The sequence below is a fragment of the Trachemys scripta genome, chromosome 14, assembly GCF_013100865.1.
Source record: "Trachemys scripta elegans isolate TJP31775 chromosome 14, CAS_Tse_1.0, whole genome shotgun sequence".
NCBI classification, from domain to species: domain Eukaryota; kingdom Metazoa; phylum Chordata; order Testudines; family Emydidae; genus Trachemys; species Trachemys scripta.
The window spans coordinates 21476995-21494895 of NC_048311.1; the positions used below are offsets into that span (position 1 = coordinate 21476995).

The 17901-nt window shown below is 56.6% G+C and overlaps 1 protein-coding gene across 1 annotated transcript in view; it reads right to left on the reverse strand.

Moving 5' to 3' along the window:
* The window catches only part of LOC117887351 (polycystin-1-like), a 63114-nt gene that overhangs the window by 20683 nt on the left and 24530 nt on the right, over positions 1-17901 (reverse strand). Inside the window, exons 16-29 of the mRNA XM_034789883.1 lie at positions 14197-17852; positions 13746-13895; positions 13123-13260; positions 12140-12422; positions 11243-11462; positions 10850-11009; positions 10501-10641; positions 8992-9133; positions 8028-8618; positions 7332-7488; positions 5857-6115; positions 4267-4462; positions 3568-3735; positions 580-723 (exon numbers count right to left, since the gene is read on the reverse strand). Of these exons, the coding sequence (XP_034645774.1) occupies positions 580-723; positions 3568-3735; positions 4267-4462; positions 5857-6115; positions 7332-7488; positions 8028-8618; positions 8992-9133; positions 10501-10641; positions 10850-11009; positions 11243-11462; positions 12140-12422; positions 13123-13260; positions 13746-13895; positions 14197-17852 (6405 nt within the window). The remainder of the gene's footprint in view (positions 1-579; positions 724-3567; positions 3736-4266; positions 4463-5856; positions 6116-7331; positions 7489-8027; positions 8619-8991; positions 9134-10500; positions 10642-10849; positions 11010-11242; positions 11463-12139; positions 12423-13122; positions 13261-13745; positions 13896-14196; positions 17853-17901) is intronic.

The window sequence follows — 17901 nt, forward strand, 5'->3', positions numbered from 1 at the left end:
TAATGCAAATGATCAGCATTCCCTTCTCTTCCTCCTCGGGGATTCTATCCCCAATCTCCTTCCCCTCCTCTGGGCATTTCCCTCTAGCTGTCACCTCTGCCATCACCAACACCTTCCTTCTCGCTTGATCACCACCATGAGTTCTTTCCCCGTTGTCTTCTCCGGGGTCTCCATCGCCACCATCACTTAGAGAACTCCTCCCAGTTAGTCTGGGCACCAGCAGCACTCGCGCTATCAAAGATACCGTCACTCCTTGCCCCCTGCCACCCTTCCTAGTGTCCTCACACCCATCGCCATTGTCCACCAAGATCACATTCAGCATGTGGCCTGGTGGACAGGGCTTTGGATTGGGAGTCAGGAGATTCCCTGCTGACCTGCTGTGCAACCCTGGACAAGTCATTTCCCCTCCCACCCTGGGTCTGCCTCGTCTATTTACATTGTCAGACAGGGACTGTCACCTACTATGTGTTTCCGCAGCATTAAGCAGAGTGGCTCCTGACCTGGGTCAGGACCTCCTGGTGCTCCTGCAGTAATAATGCTAAGGGAAGCTTTGGATTGTCTCCAGGGGGCAACACTCACATGCAGCCAAGACTTCCTTTTCAACCAGTCCTTCGTTTTGCTCATTTTCCACTGACAGCCAGTCGTCCACCAGGAAGAAATACATATGGTCTGTCTGTCTGTCCCAGACAATGACATGCTGCAGGTACCAGGAAGGGTCCAGCCCTGGGGACACAGAGGAGGAGAGAATGATGCACCTGCGTTTCTAATGACTGCGTTCCCAGGACAGTTCCTAATGGATTTACATCCTTGCTGCTCACTTCTCTGCTCAGTCATCCGCCGATGGAGGGAGATGGAGAGGAGAACTCTAGCCTCCATCCCATTCTCACCTGAGGCAGAAGTCCATGGCCATCTTGTTACAATACGTGCTTTGCAAAGGGCTCGAATCCAGGAGCTAAGGAGCTGATTAGTTCTCAGGATGGATGTACAGAGGCTAACCTAGTTTATGTGAGCTATTGCTCAGAAGTGCTTGGAAACTTAAAAAGAACAGGAGTACTTGTGGCACCTTAGAGACTAACAAATTTATTAGAGCATAAGCTTTCGTGGACTACAGCCCACTTCTTCGGATGCATATAGAGTGAAACATATATTGAGGAGATATATATACACACATACAGAGAGCATAAACAGGTGGGAGTTGTCTTACTAACTCTGAGAGGCCAATTAAGTAAGAGAAAAAAAAACTTTTGAAGTGATAATCAAGATAGCCCAGTACAGACAGTTTGATAAGAAGGGTGAGAATACTTACAAGGGGAGATAGATTCAATGTTTGTAATGGCTCAGCCATTCCCAGTCCTTATTCAATCCTGAGTTGATTGTATCTAGTTTGCATATCAATTCCAGCTCAGCAGTCTCTCGTTGGAGTCTATTTTTGAAGTTTTTCTGTTGTAAGATAGCCACCCGCAGGTCTGTCATTGAATGGCCAGACAGGTTAAAGTGTTCTCCCACTGGTTTTTGAGTATTATGATTCCTGATGTCAGATTTGTGTCCATTAATTCTTTTGCGGAGAGACTGTCCGGTTTGGCCAATGTACATGGCAGAGGGGCATTGCTGGCACATGATGGCATATATCACATTGGTAGATGTGCAGGTGAACGAGCCCCTGATGGTATGGCTGATGTGATTAGGTCCTATGATGATGTCACTTGAATAGATATGTGGACAGAGTTGGCATCGGGCTTTGTTACAAGGATAGGTTCCTGGGTCAGTGTTTTTGTTCAGTGATGTGTGGTTGCTGGTGAGTATTTGCTTTAGGTTGGGGGGTTGTCTGTAAGCGAGGACAGTCTGTCCCCAAGATCTGTGAGAGTAAAGGATCATCTTTCAGGATAGGTTGTAGATCTCTGATGATGCGCTGGAGAGGTTTTAGTTGGGGGCTGAAGGTGACAGCTAGTGGTGGTCTGTTATTTTCTTTGTTGGGCCTGTCTTGTAGGAGGTGACTTCTGGGTACTCGTCTGGCTCTGTCAATCTGTTTTTTCACTTCAGCAGGTGGGTACTGTAGTTTTAAGAATGCTTGATAGAGATCTTGTCTGTACTGGGCTATCTTGATGATCACTTCAAAAGTTTTTTTTCTCTTACTTAATTGGCCTCTCAGAGTTAGTAAGACAACTCCCACCTGTTCATGCTCTCTGTATGTGTGTATATATATATCTCCTCAATATATGTTTCACTCTATATGCATCCGAAGAAGTGGGCTGTAGTCCACGAAAGCTTATGCTCTAATAAATTTGTCTCTAAGGTGCCACAAGTACTCCTGTTCTTTTTGCGGATACAGACTAACACGGCTGCTACTCTGAAACTTGGAAACTTAGTTAGCGAGTTCTTTGGAGCAGCAACTGCATGTCACCCAATATGTGTGGGACAGCAGCTAGTGCGTTGTTGATGCTACTACCATGCAGATATACCATGCAGATAACAGTACATGTTGTAATTAACGTTCTAGCTTGCAACTGTCTTTTGTTGGGACTGAGCCAAAGCTGTGTCTGTAGATCTGCTGGTGAGGGATGGGCTGGCTTACAAATTAGTAAAACCACCGCTGCCTTTGATCTCTCACCCTTCTGTGTGTGTCATTAAAGTGAAGCATTTGGCTCTGAAATGTGTGTACCGGACGATTCCTCGCGATGCACATTGTGCAGGCCACAACCAGGGAAGAGAAAGCGTGAGGGAGCTAAACACAAAAACGTGTCCTGATGCTATGGGTCGGCTCCAAGACACCAAACCGGGGTAACGCAAGGCTAAAGCTAATCACTGTTCACAATTCCCCCGGTCTGCACATGGCTTGCAAAGAACAGAGAACCGGGGGCGCCTCTTTATACCAGGCGCTGTTAAATTATAGGTGCAGAGAGGCAAATTAAGGATTTCAGCTTTACCTCTGAATTGCCTGGCTTCAATTTAAAGGAAACTTTATTGGGTCGGCCCCTCAGCTGGTGGAAATCAGCACAGTGCCCCTGAAGTCAATAGAACTACACTGATTGATACTAGCTGAGGATCCGGCCCCTTATAGTTGGGGTGGCCAAGATTTTTTGCAGTGACTTGAGATTTTGGGTACCCAATTGGAGATCCCTTAAGGGGGCTTCCGTTTCTGAAGGCGGGTGCTCAGCTCTTCCAAACGTCAGGCTCATTTAAGGGCACCCCAAATCTCTAGTCACTTGGGAAAAATGGCGCCCTGGGACATAAAGGCTAGTCTGAAAATTAACAGAGTTAATCACTGCTAATGAAACATTAATGACACATGCAGAGGCTACGTGTCCCATTGACCCCAGAACACGCCAGCTCCTGATCAAGACCAGCGCAGAGTTTATGCGGAGAAATCCACGGCCGGGGTGTGCGCTGCACCTGAAGTCCTACGCCAGCACTCAGGGTGCTCCTGCAGCAAGCCCATCTCACCAATGCAGTGAGTGCGTCACACCTGCGTGCTGGAGCTGTGATGCAGCGGAAGCACCGGAAACAACTTGACATCCAATGATCTAGATTTTCCTTATAGAAACATAACCCCTGAGCTATGTGCCGTACCAGTGTTGTCATGCCAGATGCGGATCTTCCAGATCTCTCCCAGGTTTGCATCAGTCTCCACCTGGAAAATATCCTGGCTGTTTCTCTGGAAGGCCCAGCCCTTGTCCAGGTGGCGAGAGCCACTTTTGTTCAGCCCATATAAGCTGATCCCTACGTGGGCAGTGGTACCTAGAAGAGACGTGTAACGGGATAGCTGACGTTGTGTCTATTGTCCCCAGCAGAATTCACCAGCCTTGTCCCCGCACAGCCCAACTCGGCTGCCAATGGCTGACACAATAGATGTTTCGGCCTTTAAGTGCACACCATTGGATGCCAATAGAAGTGATGTTGAAGACGGGGTGGGAGAGGGGCGGTGGTCTAGCTGCCTGAAAGAGGAGCAAACTCAAACAGGCATTGGGGAAATGTATTGTTTCCAAATTCATTCTACCCTGGGCATCCCCTTTCCTTTCTATCCCCCTACGGGCACCAAACACAGGTCCACGAATGAACCCCGTCCTGGCTCCAGAGACAGCCCACCGCTCCTGGGGCGAGGGAGGAACTGGGCTGGAACGATGGAGCACGCAGAGCAAACCCTGCTCTCCAGAAGCTTTCTAGGTCAGGGCCTCCTGCCCCAGGGGTTCACGTAGCTCCTCCCAACCCCCTGCAACCTGGCCCTTGACAGGAGCAGAATGGGCTGCTAGCTCTCATCCGCCACTCTACCTGATCCTCTTTTCCAGCCAGTCTTCACCATTACCCAGTACTTGTACCGTCCGGGCTGGCCGCAGCGAGGGACAACGCCCACCCGGGTGATGTCAATGTCGTCCAGCTTGTGGGCGATCAGCACCATCCCCAGGTAGATGGCGAAGAGCACGCAGCAGGTAATCACCACCAGCGGAGCCTGCCTGGCGCGCTTGCTCTGAAACCCCAACACAGGTGAGGGTAGAAGCAAGCGGAGGGGGGCTCCATCGGCCGCTACCCACCCATCCACCCGTGGAGAGGCAAGAGGCAGGAAGCGTCAGTGCTCCCCTCATTGTCATTACAGCAATTCCAACGTGGCCATCACCCTGGCATCTGGGCACCTGAACGCCTTCCGATTAATTAATGAATGGAGCAGCTGCGGATCCTCCCTCCCTGTTAGAGGGAGATCTGGTATGCTGGGAGCACTAAAAGGAAAACAACCCCAAAGGACCAGGAGGGAATATTTCCTCCAAGTTCCTACCTTTGACCACTTGGAAACAGAAGCTCCTGGGGGGAAGGATAGCTCAGTGGTTTGAGCATTGGCCTGCTAAACCCAGGGTTGTGAGTTCAATCCTTGAGGAGGCCATTTAGGGATCTGGGGCAAAAATCTGTCTGGGGATTGGTCCTGCTTTGAGCAGGGGGTTGGACTAGATGACCTCCTGAGGTCCCTTCCAACCTAGATATTCTATGGGGCAGTGGGGAACTCCGACCCTAAAACATGACCCCAGAGCAGGCGGGGCTATCCAGACAGATCTGGTAATGCACGTCTCTGCAGGTGACGTGGTCAAATAGGAGACTCGTTATTCCCCAACTGACCAAACCGACTTTGAACCTGAGCTTGGGGGCAACAGAATCGGTCTTTATCTTCAGTCCCGGGGTGCGAACATGGCAGACCTAGCTAGGATCCAGCCGCTGATCATTGAGCAAAGGGGTCTTGCTTTCCCTTCATCATCTCCCCTGTCCCTCTCTTTGGTGTGGAAATTCACCGGGGCGGGGGTGTGGGCGTCACAGCCTAAGACCTGTTATGCACCATTTAAGTCTGCCTGAAGCCTTCAAATCAGGGCATACGTAGGCTCAGGTGTTGTCTAGCCCTTGGCCTAGTCCCCTCTGCACAGGGGAGAATTTCACCCCCCTACACACACCAGTTCTAGACCCAGGTGAGCCAGGTCCTTCCACGCTGGGAGCGAGCAGACAGTTATGGGATAGCACGCTCAATAAGGCTCAATTGATCATGGAGTGTGCAGTGTGGAGACCAGACTATCTGCTTCTACAGCCCGACTCCTGCCGCTGGCTCTTCGCACTGGGAGCTCCCACTGCCTTTGAAGGGTGTTCTGCATGCAGCAGGTCTCAGGCTGCTGCTAATGGAATCACTGGTCCGTGTGTGTTCCATGTGCCCCATTGTAGCCACAGAGCATAGGAGCTGTGACAGCCCCAGCCTGGCTCGTCAGCTCAGTGCTTTAGCTCTGGAGGTCCCTCGGTGTTGGCCAAGACGCCAGCTGTCACCATTACACTGACAGGGACAGTAACCAACCATCATCTCCTTGCATGCCCAGACGGCCAGGCCCGGCTTACCGGGGGTAGGAAGAGGATGCTGTGAGGCGGCACAAAGAGACTGGCTCCGAATACGGTGAGATGTTCTGTCAGGCACACAATCTCCTTCTGGCTGGTGGCGGCCGTCGGCCTCAGGCCCTCTGTGCTCCACTGCATGCTGGGGAAGTGGAAGTACTGGCAGAGGCTGGCAAAGACCGTGACCGCGGCGCTGACGGGCGCCTGGGAGAAGCGGTTGGTGATGTTGACGTGATAGTCTCGGAGCGTCCCGTTGAAGCTGTGGCTGGATGGGAGAGGGGACAGCATGGGGTGAGCTTACGTAGCATCACTCAACACAAAGGATGCCAACGTCCCCCCTTACAGACTTCACACACCACTGAAGTGCAGCCCCCGCTGGGGTGGGATGCAGCCACTGTTTAGCATGACAGATACACAGTTTAGGACAGGAAGTGAAGGGCAGCGTATCTAAAGCAAACTACAGGAGGAATGTGGCACAACGTAGATCTCCAGGACCGGGTTCGGCCAGGACACTGGGCTACGATCAGGCAAGTCCCGCAAGCAGGGCTGGCCCCAGCCATACTCCATGTGTGGGGCTGCATGGGGTTCCACACCGACCCCATGCTATGATCACACTTTCCCTGCCTGCTATGCCTGTGAGCTCCCCAGCCTGCTGACCTGGCTAGCAAACGTTAACACAGGGATCCAACCTTCTGACTCTCGTCCTGCACCTCCAAACCCCAAGCGAAAAGCCCCTGATCCAGCTAGGGTGACCAGACAGCAAATGTGAAAAATCGGGACGGGGGTGGGGGCGGGGGGGTAATAGGAGCCTTTATAAGAAAAAGTCCCAAAAATCAGGACTGTCCCTATAAAATCGGGACATCTGGTCACCCTAGATCCAGCTGCCAGGCTCCCCCAGCCCTGCCCAACGGCAGCACTCTCATCTCCTCCAAGCCCTGCTGATGTCTCCCTGCAGCAATGCTAGGCACCTGACTGGCCACCACCACACCCCAAATGTACCACACTGTGGGCATCTGCCTTTCCCCCAACCCCACACCTGACTTTGCACAGGACCCTGTCCTCAAGCTCCACAAAGCCAGTGAAAAGGGGTGCACCGTGCAACCCAAGCAATGCGACATCACAGCTGTGTGCACTTAGGACGTTGCCCTGTAGTGATTAAGAATGACAGATCTTCCCCTCTCCCCTAGCTCCCAAATACCCTGCTAATCCTTCTCCTGGAGGGGAAAGATCTCCAATGAAGCAGTGTCTTTTCGCACAGGGAATGGATTTTCTTTGCTGCCCTGGACTGGGTCACTGCACCCCCTGTGCTCATCCCCTTGAGAAGGCAGGCTCTGATGCTGTGTGGGGAGGCACTGCAGGAGTCAGCTGTTTCTCACTGACACCCATTATTCCTCCTCCCGCCCATAAGGCAGGCGGAGCCCTCAAACCCCAGGCAGCAATGCTGCAGGAAGTCCCAGCACAGTGGGTGAATGGACACTCACGGAGATGAAAGCAAGATGGTGACCTCCCTGCTGCTGCCTCCTTGCAGGCTGTCAAAGAGCATTTCTTCCTTCCAGGCATAGTGGAACTCATTGGGAACTGGAGCGTAGTGCCCGTAGAAACGGATCAAGGGCTCTCTCTCCTGGCTAGGGTCAAAACCTGTAAGGAGATGGACAGTCACTCCCAGTTTGCAACATTCAGCCAGGTCTGGCGCTTATTTACCTGGGCCTGGGGAATCTGTGCTTCGGAAGGGCGCAGCAGCAAGGAAGGGGATCTGATCTGGAAGGGTCACTTCCTTCACCCGGATGAGAATCCTGGGTTTGTGATGCGGAGAAAGCAGCGAACTGAGCTGACTGGGAGTCACTTGTAGCCTCCATTTGCAGTCCGGCACGCACCAGAGGGTGTGCGCGTACATGAACAGGTGTACCCCTGCCCTCTGCTGATGGAATCAGGCTTGTTCCAGGGTTTGTGGCTACGTCGCCCCCTAGTGGCTGGCCTACAAATGGGATCTATATGAGTCCTAAAGGGCAGCTCGTGGAGAGTCTCTGGCGATCCCTCAGATCCCTGTTATCCCTCACACTGTAGCTGAGGGTCATGGTCTCTCTACACAAGAGGCAGAGGGAACCCCAGTGCTAATCCGCGTCGAACTGTCCCCCATCTCAAACCACGAGCAGCTCTGTCTCCTGCTAACGACTCACCCTCCTGCACGGTGATGCCAATGCGGATGTGCACCCCCTCGGCACGGCTCCCCGCCAAGGCCCTCACTGTGAAGTTGACCGATTCCCCAGGAGGGAGGAGGATGAGTGTCGGAGGGGAGCTCTGCTGCTCCTGCTGCCCCGTCGGCAGCCTCAGCCTGATAGCCTTCTCCCCGGACAGGTTGGAGACTGGGATGGGCGCCCCTCTGGGAGTGGTGAACTCCAGCAGCGCCAGGCGGGTAGAGATGGAGGAGTTGGCGTAGTAGTTGAATGGGAAGGGGTTGACGGAGATGTCCATGAGCACCTGCACCACCTCCTGGCTCCCTGCCAGCTGCCTGGCCACCGCGCTGGGCACGGAGAAGAGACACTGCTCAGAGGGCACCAGGCACAGCAGGTTGGGGGAGTTGGCCCTTTTGCCCTGCGTGTGGATCTCCGAGACAGACAGCAACAAGGTCTCCTCATTCAGGACCCGGGACCTCATCAGGGACTTCATCAGGGCACGGGTGAGGTTGAAGGCGGTCAAGGCTGTGCTGAGACCAGGGGCCCCAGACAGAGGCGGGTGGGGGGCTGTGTCCAGTGCTGATAACGTGCTCCCTGGGAAAGATTTCACACCCCTCGGTTAGAGTCCTGCTGCTTCCCCCGTTCCTGTCCTCACATCTCCCTTCGTTAGGGCAACAGCCCCACCAGAAGCACAGAGCCCCTCAGTGTCAGACTTCACCACAGGCCTGGCAAGGCTGCTGAGAACGACAGGCCGGGGAGCAGAAGGCTGCAGTGTTCTCTGCAGCACCAAACTCACTGAGCCAGACTGTGGCACTGCTACTGGCTGCCGAGTCAGAGAGCTGCCCAAGACACTGGGGGAGTCGGTGGCAAGAGGGCAGAATCATGGATTGCAGCTCCCAGGGACACGGCTCTGCTGCCTCCCACGCCCCAGTCCCACCCTATCACACTGGGGTGGCTCGTTGCTTACCCAGAATCCCAAGGATGCTGTTGCCGGCGGAGGTGGGCGTCTCGTGACCCTCCTCTGTCTCCGAGCTGATGACTTCGATCATTCTCTGGGCTGCTGCCAGGGTCCTGGCCTGGCTCTCGAGGCTGAGCTCTCCTGGAAATGCCTGAGGATGGGAAAGGGGGGGCCCCGGGTCACACTCCAGCGATCTGTCCTACCTGCCTCAGCCTTCCCCACCCAGGGCCGGCTCCAGGCACCAGCCGACCAAGCACGTGCTTGGGGCAGCACTTGGTAAAGGGCGGCCAATCTTGGGGTGGCGGGGGGCGCTCAGGATTTTTTGTTTTTTTTGGGGGGGGGTCGGTTGGGCGGCGCTGGGGGTGGGGTGGGTTGTTTTTGTTTCGGTGGCTGGGGGCGCTGGGGGGGGGAATTCGGCAGTGGCGCTCTGCAGGGGGTGGGGGGATGTAAGCGTGACAGGGCGCTCCGCGGGGGAGGTGGGGGGTGTTCAGCAGCGCGGCTCGGCGGTGGGGGTGTTTGGCGGTGCAGCGCTCGGCAGGAGGTGTGTGTGGCGGTAGGGGGGTTTGGCAGCGCGGTGCTCGGCGGGAGGGTTCGGCAGCATTGCGCGGCGCTCTGCGGGGGCGGTGTTCGGCTGTGCCACGCTCTGTGGGAGTGTGGGGGGTTCGGCAGCGCTCCGCGGGGGGCTGGGGGTGTTCAGCGGGGGGGTTCAGAGGTGCTGCGCTCCACGGGGGGGGTGTGGCGTCGCAGTGCTGAGGGTGTGTGTTATGGTGGCGCTATGGAGAGCGGCACTCTTTTTTTTTTTGCTTGGGGCGGCAAAAAAGTTAGAGCCGTCCCTGTCCCCACCTCACTCTCCCCCCATCCCGGCCGTATCCCGCAGACTTTGCTCTCCCTTGACTCCCACTCTCCCTCACCGCCACAGCTAGCCGAGACCTGCCAACCTCCCCACCCCACTCCACTCCACTCCACTCCACTCCTCCCTTCTTCCGTCTAATCCGGGGAGGCATTGAGAGAGTGCCCCTCCCTGTCCCTATAACCCTACCCAGCCCGCCCTCCCTGCACCAGGGCGCCCACAGGACGTGCTCACTTCTCTGTCTCCCAGGCCTCTCTCCGCCTCTCCACTGACCCAGGCAGCAGAAGCCATCACCGTATACTCTCTTGTTCCTCTTCTCCTGCCCCCTGCTCTTTCACCCCAGTGGGAGGCATTTGCGGAGCACGGGGCTCCCAGATTCCCTCTTGGCCCATTCTTTAGGCAACTGTCCCAGAGGAGGCCCTGTTCCCACAACAAAGAGTCCCATAGCCTGGAGGCTTTGCGATCACAGGGCATGGGAGGACCAGGGGGCTATTCACACCCACCCAAAGGGGCAGGTTTTCAGTCTGGTGCATGGGAAAATGGAGGAAGACATCGAGGAAAGGGAGGGCCCTTCGGATGATGAGACGGGGCTTTCTTCAAAGCAAGGAGCCTGTCTGCCACCACGGGAGTGACAGGCCAGGGGAAAAGAGGTAAGAGCCAGGTCCTACCACACACTGCTGCAGCGCCGCGCTCAGCTGGGCAACTTCCTTCACACTGGAGATATTGAGGGAGGCCAGGGCTGCGGTGACGTTGCTGCGGATGGAGATCCGGTCCCTCAGCTCCTCCTCATTGCCCTGGCTGCCCGAGTTCTGGAGCACACACACACACACACACACACACACACACACACACACACACACGAGCGCTTGTGAGAGAGGCATTTCTGTTGGGAGAGGGGGTGGGCATGTGCATGCACGTTCACGCCCGTGTGTTTGTACGCACGTGCGAAGGTCAAGTGCATAGGTGTGTGTGCGCACGTATCAGGGAAGAAGGGGCTACCGCAGCTGAACCCTTTACCTGATTCAGCACCGTGATGAGGGCCAGGGAGTATGGGATCACCTCCTGGGGGTTGCCCTGCTGGACCACACCCCACAGTTCTGATTGGCTTTTGTTCTTCAGCCAGCTGGTGACAGTCGGGAAGCCCGCCGGGAGCACCGGCATGGCAAGAGTCAGGGTCCTGGAAGGAAGGAAATAAAGTTATCCCAGACAGTTCTAAGGGCTTCATTCCTCCCAGCAGCCGGGGACAGTGGAAGCTTTGGACCTGTCAGTGGAGCCATGTTCGAATTCGAAGCATAGTCCAAGGACACCACTGGTTGCCTCTCTGATCTTTCAGCTTCCAGGACGCACGTGTGTGCCGAACACCGACCAGGCTCATCTCCTAGTGCATACCCTGGATCTGCCCATGCTCACCGATTCAGGGCCAGGGTCTTCGCCCCCTGCGAGTCCTCCAGCTCAACCAGGACATTGACAGTGCGGCTGCCGCCCGTGGCCGCAGGGAGGAAGGTGCCGAAGGAAGATTTGATCCCTCGGTAGAGGCAGAAGTGCTGGCAGTGCCTGCCGCCGGGGGAACACCGTTCAGCAATCAGGATGTAAATCAGCTGCCCGGGGCTGCTGTCTTCATCCACCCAGCCTGAGAGAGCAGGGAAGGGAGACATGGACGGAGGGAGAGCGAGTGTGACTTCGGTGGGAGTCCAGAACACGGGCCCCCACCCAGTCACTGCCTCTTGGGCTCCTTCAGGCCATGGCTGCATGCGTGACTTGCCAAATCACCCGGCCCACAGCCCAACTGATTCGTCCCTCCTCTCTTGGCAGGACTCTCAGCCTCAGGCCTCCCTGGTGTTCCCAGTGCCACGTCTGGCCCTGCAGCAATTGCTAACATATGTTGCAATACGGAGCACCGAGAGCACGTCAAAATCACCTGGCTTAAATGGGTGAGGGCAGAAGGCTGGCAGCCAGCCCCAGAGACTCTGTCACCTCCCGAGGTCCTGAGAGTCTATCGTTGCCCTTGTAAACCAGACTATCTATTATTGTATGCACCGAACCCAGATCCACACCTTGCCATCATCACATAGTTAGCCAGACCAAGTGCATTGTCAGCATGTCCATTTACTCCCACCCCGAGGGGCTTTGTACTGGGGAGGGGGGACGGGGATTGAATATCCCTCTCACCCTCCCATGTACATTGCACTGGGATGGGAGCTTCTCCCTTTTCGATGGCCCTGTGTACTCTTTGGTGTCCAAATGACCAACTTCTGCCCTGTGCGTGTGTGGGGCACAGCTGCCCAGAGGATGCCCTGGCAGAGTTACCTGTGCACTGGTATGAGACCAGGGTCTCCAGGAGGTAGAGGTTGTGTTCAGGTGTCAGGGTGCAGACCCCTCCCCTGGGCGGGTTGTTGGGGGTCAGAGTGATGCTGGATCCCCCCTGCAGCTCCCCTCCAGGCTGGGAGGCTGACAGCGTGAAAGAGTAATTCACCCCGTCCCGCAGGACCCCTTGTCTGATCACCAGGTCCCGGTTCGAGTCCCCCGTGGAGGTGGTCACATGGTCCAGGGTCAAATTTTGTCCGTCTGAACTCTGAGCCGTCCACTTGTACTGCAAGGGTCAAAGAGAGGGACATGGTGAGAGAGCAGCCCAAGAGGGGTGCCTAGAGAATCAGGCTGGCCCTTCTGTAGTGCCCGTCATCCGAGCCTTTCACAAAGCTGACAAATCCCAATGCAGGAGTCTCACAGCACCCCGCTGGCACAGGTAAGCAACATCATCCCTAAAATTATATATGGGGAAACTGAGGCACAGAGAGGTTAAATGACTTAACCAAGGTCACCCAGAGAGTCAGGACTAAAACCCAGCAGTCCTGCCTTCCAGTCTCCTGCTCAGGTCACTCAACCCATTCCTTCTTCTGTAAGATTTACCTTCTCTGAGTCATCTCCCGGCACCCCTTCCCCAGTAACACCCCCTTTCTCATGGGCCGGGGCCCATGATAGAATACTGCAAATCAGAATCCACGTTCCCTCAAGCTCCACAGATCAGCTGAGGTCCCACCCTCAGGATCCCAGCTGGCTATTCCGGTCAGTGCAGAGTCACTCGTAAGTATAAGCTCAAAGCAGCACTGGGAGGCTGTGGGTATGAGTGGGGATGGCAGGAAAGCAGTGTTTGGAGAGCGGGGATCTCTCCACTGGGATGCGCGTTAAAGTCAAACCACCAACCTCCTCCCAAGCAGCAGGAGCTGGGTGTGTGAGCAAAATACAAGTGGCTCCGTACTGGACTTTTCATGCACCAGCAAAGCAAGTCTCACCATGGTCCTGTTGTCACAGCTCTGGCACTGTCCAGCCAGAGTGACGTGGACACTCCTGCTGATTTCATAACTCGACAGGGCGCTGCAAGAACGGCACTCGATGGTCACAGGCAGGATCTGGCCGGGCTCGATCCAAACCTGCAGGCGGACGGCAGGATCAGATTCAAACCACACAGGAAAACAGCCCTCCCCTGACGTACACCCCTGTGGAAATGGAGCAGTCCCAATGCAATAGAGAGGACAAGCCCCTGGCACACAGGGAGTGAGCCCTTGGCGACAGGTGAGGGTGCCTGGCACCCAAAGGAGACACAAGGCCCACGCACTGGGGCTGGGGTCAGGCACCAGGCGCCAGGGCGTCAGCATAACCACACAGATCCTGGCTGGTATCTGGCCGGCACTGAAGGCACATGGACCAATCCAAGCACTTCCAAGCTATAACCCCATTCCTTGTGCTGCCCCAAGGCTTAGCGAGGGGTCACGGCCCACACGTTCCTGCTGAGAAGGCAGCAACTGCCTCCTTGTCTGGGCTGGCTCTGTGCCCAGTGAGACTGAGGGTCTGGTCCCTCAGCCTCCTTCCCAGACTGACCCCTCTCCTGGGGCTCCCCACCCCGCTCAAAGCTCACCATCTGGGCCACAGAGACTGGTTCCTTCCCCGGCTTCTTCACCGTGAGAATGAAGCGATAGCCAGTGCCTCTGCAGAGCGCAGTGCGGGGAACGGTGATGCTGGCACCGCCCTGCAGGCGAGGTGGGGCACACCGGGGCGAGGACACATTCTGAGTGGGAGAGACACAGAAAGATCTGGTTAACTCACTCCTGGGCTATCTGTCCCTGTCCCATGCCTGAGCGGGAGGACGGACCCTGGACAGCAGGCTGCAGATTGAGTGATCAGTGGGGGCAGGCATGGGACTGAGGTGGGGGGTCTGGAATTACACAGCATCCTCCAAAGACGGCACCTGCCCTCTCCTAGACTCTGATCCAACCCCCTCTGCCCCAGGGCACTCAGCGCCCCAGCCCCTCCCACAGGCGAGCCGGGGTGAGTGCAGACAGGCACTCCTGCTGGGTTCCCTTTGTTACCTCACAGCCCCAGTGATATTCCAGGGAGGGGTCTGTGTCCGTCCCCACGTCGGGGTCGTACGACCCACTGCCATCCAGAACCAGGTCCAGGTGGGCAGACCAGCTCCTCCACGACCCGCCTCGGATGACGGGAACCAACTTGGTGGGGATGACCGTGATGAGCAGGGAAAGCGTCCAGGCCAGAGGGGTGTGCTGGAGAGAGGCAGTGAAGCGCAGGCAGTGGGTGCCGATGTCCAGTGAGAGCTTGGGGAGCGTGAGTGACGGGGTGAGCAGGTCCGCGTGCTGCAGGGGCACCTGGTCGGTCTCAGCCAGCTGCTCGCAGCTGGCGCTGCTGAACACCTCCCAGAGATACAGGGCCTTGTAGGCCGTGCAGCCCTTCAGGTCTATGCTGGCCTCGAAGTAGCTGGTGCGGGATCTGGGGACAGAGGAGGGCGGCTCCACCAGCCTCACCATGGGGCTGTCACACCCCAGCTCCCGCACGGTGACCGTCGTCTGCACCAGGACAAAGCTGACCTCATTGTAGATCTTCACCTCCACTAAGAAATCCCCAGCATGGCCATAACGGTGAAACATCCTCTCGTCCCCGCCGCCGGCAAATGTCTCCTCTGAATCCCCGAACTTCCACTCGGAGCGGAGATCGCTGCCACCCATGACCGCCACGTCAAATGCCACCGTCTGATTGAGGAAAGCCCCAGTCCCATTGCTGGACAAGGTGGCTGCCTCTATGGGCACCTGCAGGGCCACGGTCACCGTCAGAGACGCGGCACAGAACGGATTACTGGCCTCTACGTGAATGGTCAGGTTACCTGCTCCGGGTGGCACGTACCCAACCTGCTGGCCTGCTGCTTCATAGGCAGGGTGCCCAGGGAGGTGAAAGATCCAGAAGAAGGTGACATTCTCCCCGGCTCGCACCTGGGCCGTGAGCGCCAGCTCCTTGTTGGACTCCACGACAGCCGGGCAGCAATTGAGGATGTGCAGCCCCCGAACCTTCTCCAGCACCTGCACCACAACGGAGGCTAGCTGCACACTGACGTTGTTGGAGGCCGACGCCAGCACCCGATGAGAACCCGCCACCGGGAAAGAGAAGTGATGCATTCCTCCGTGGACATCCAGGCTGAGCCCCAAAGAGGGGACAGTGAGAGCAAAGCTCACATTCGTGCCCCTCTGGGTGTGCAGCATGAAGACTACCCTGTCGTCGGTGCACACGTCCTGCCTGTCCACTTCCACTGCCAGCCCAGCCACGGGGTCTTGGACGGCCACGGGATGCTGGACTGTGTCCTCGCTGACATCGTTCCAGGCTCGGAGGTCCACCTGGTAGACTCCAGCCACACTGAATTCGCAGGAGACGTTCTGTCCACGGAAGAGCTGCTGCTTCTCCTTCCCCCGCAGCTGCCACTCCCACGCGACATCAGAGCCTGCAGCCACCGAGCCCCAGAGCTGCCTAGAGGTGTCTGACATCAAGAAGAAGGGGGGAGAGCGTCCTTCCACCGTGAAGCTCGCCCTGGAAACGGGCTCCTGGACTCTCAGCTCTGTGGAGCCGTTGCTAGAACCAAGGATGTTGAAGACGGTGACGAACACCAGCTTGGAGCCCAGGGTGGAGTAAACATAGGACAGAGAAGAGGAGTTGGTGAGCAGGGGCTGGGCATTTTCCTCTGTGTGCCAGGAATAGAGCAAATCAGTCCCAGAGGCCACAGAGACAGACAGGTTCACTGGCTTTCCCACAGCCACGCTGTCGCTGGCTGCCCGGACCTTCACACCGCAGGCTCTCTCCACCACCTGCAGGGCAAGGCCAGCAGACGCCTCTCCCAGCATGTTCCCAGCTCTCACCTCCACCAGCAGCTCCCCACTAGCATTGTAACAGTACGTGAGCGACTGTCCCGTTGCGGTGAACACTCGGCGCAGCCCTAGAGAAATCACCCAGCGGAAGGTGAGGTTGGAGCCCTGGGTAACTTCGGCGGTCAGCATAAAGGGCTCGGCAGATGCCAGGTACCTGCCCTGCACCACGTTCCCGCTGTGGATCTGAACCCCCTGGGCTCGCTCCTGGACCTCAATAGTGATGTTCGCCTTCTCCGTGCTCACTGCATTCTCAGCTGCGACAAAAACCACGAAGACGCCGGCGGCAGGGAAGGCGTGAGAGAAAGTGGTGGCCCCCTTCTGAAAGCCACGTGGCTCTCCAATAGCCCAGAGGTAGTGCACCTGGTCTCCTGCCACCAGAGAGGCGTGGAAGGTGACCTCCTGCCTGACTTCACAGACTGGCTGCTCAGTGCTCAAAGCCAGCAGCCGCACTGGGGCCAGGACCGTAATGTCAAGCGAGGCGTTTCTACGGCTGACCTGGTTTTCTCCAGTCACGGTGACGGTGATGTCTCCAGCTGTGTGGTAGGTGTGGGAGGCGCTCTGACCTACCTGTGAGGGAGAATGGTCTCCAAAGTTCCACAGGAAGGTGGCCACACTGTCCCAGGGGACCTCAGCTGTAAAGAGGTAGGAGGTGCCCAGTGCCAGAAAGCTCTCCGTTTCACCGCTGTGGAGAATGGAGATGGTGCCAATCACCCTCTGAGCCAAGATATCTGCTGAGGCATTTTTCCAGCTCACCGTGTTCCACACAGTGACCGTCACCCGGTACGATCCTCCCTCCAGGTAGGTGAATGTGATTTCTGGAGACCCTGAGGTCACTGGGTCCTCACCAACACCAAAATCCCAGTGGTATTGATATTGGTGTTGGGGGTCTGGCACTGGAACCACTTCAGCCTGGAAGCACGTGGGTTCCCCTAAAGCTAAAACCAGCGTCGGTGCCGTCAGCTTAACCGAGCGGATCCGATCCTCTACGCAGATGGCCAGTTGGCGAGAGGTGGTGCTTACTGTGCCACGAACAGTCAGGTTCAGCTCGTAGCTCCCCGCTGCTGGGTAGCTGTGAAAGACTGTGGGGTCCCCGTCCCCAACAGAAGGGGGGTTGCCATCTTGGAAATCCCAGCAGAACTGAACTCCTTCGCTCGGCCCCGTTACCACTGCTTGGAAGGAAGTCGGTTCCCCACTGGAGAGACAGATGGGTGCTAGGATGTTGGTGATCTGAAGCCGGTAAACCTCTGCAATGGTGGAGACACGGGCAGAGGTGGCGGCATTGTGAGCCATCACCGTCACCGTGTAGTTGCCTTCTTTGGCGAAGGTGTGAGAGACGAAGCTTAGATTCAGGTTGCTGTAAACGAACCCGTCCCCCATGTTAAAAGTCCACAGGACATCTGTGCCAGAGGCCAACACGGCATTGACAACTGTGGCTGAACCCAGCTCAGTAGGTCCGCTGGCCACCACGCGGAGACCCGTGACACCTTCACTGACCATCACAGCCACGTCAGACGGCACCTCACTGAGGCTGTTGTTGGCCCGCAGCATCACGTTGTAAACCCCGCTCTTCTCAAAGCGGTGGTGCACCAGCGAATTCACTCCCTCCTGCGTGGGAGAGCCATCACTGAAGTTCCAGGAGTAAACAACGCCGTAGGGGGAAGGGCGGGGTAATGCCTTGAACTTGGTCACCTCGTTCACCAGCGGGGAGGCTGGAGTCACCACAATGGTCACGGAAGCTATGGGGCAGACCGCACGGACTTTGGCCACCCGCTCCACTCGATCGTATTTGTTGACGGCCTCTGCGGTCACTGAGTAGTCACCTGTGGAAGCAGAGAAGAAAGGCATTGTGGGAAGGAACCGGGGTTTCTA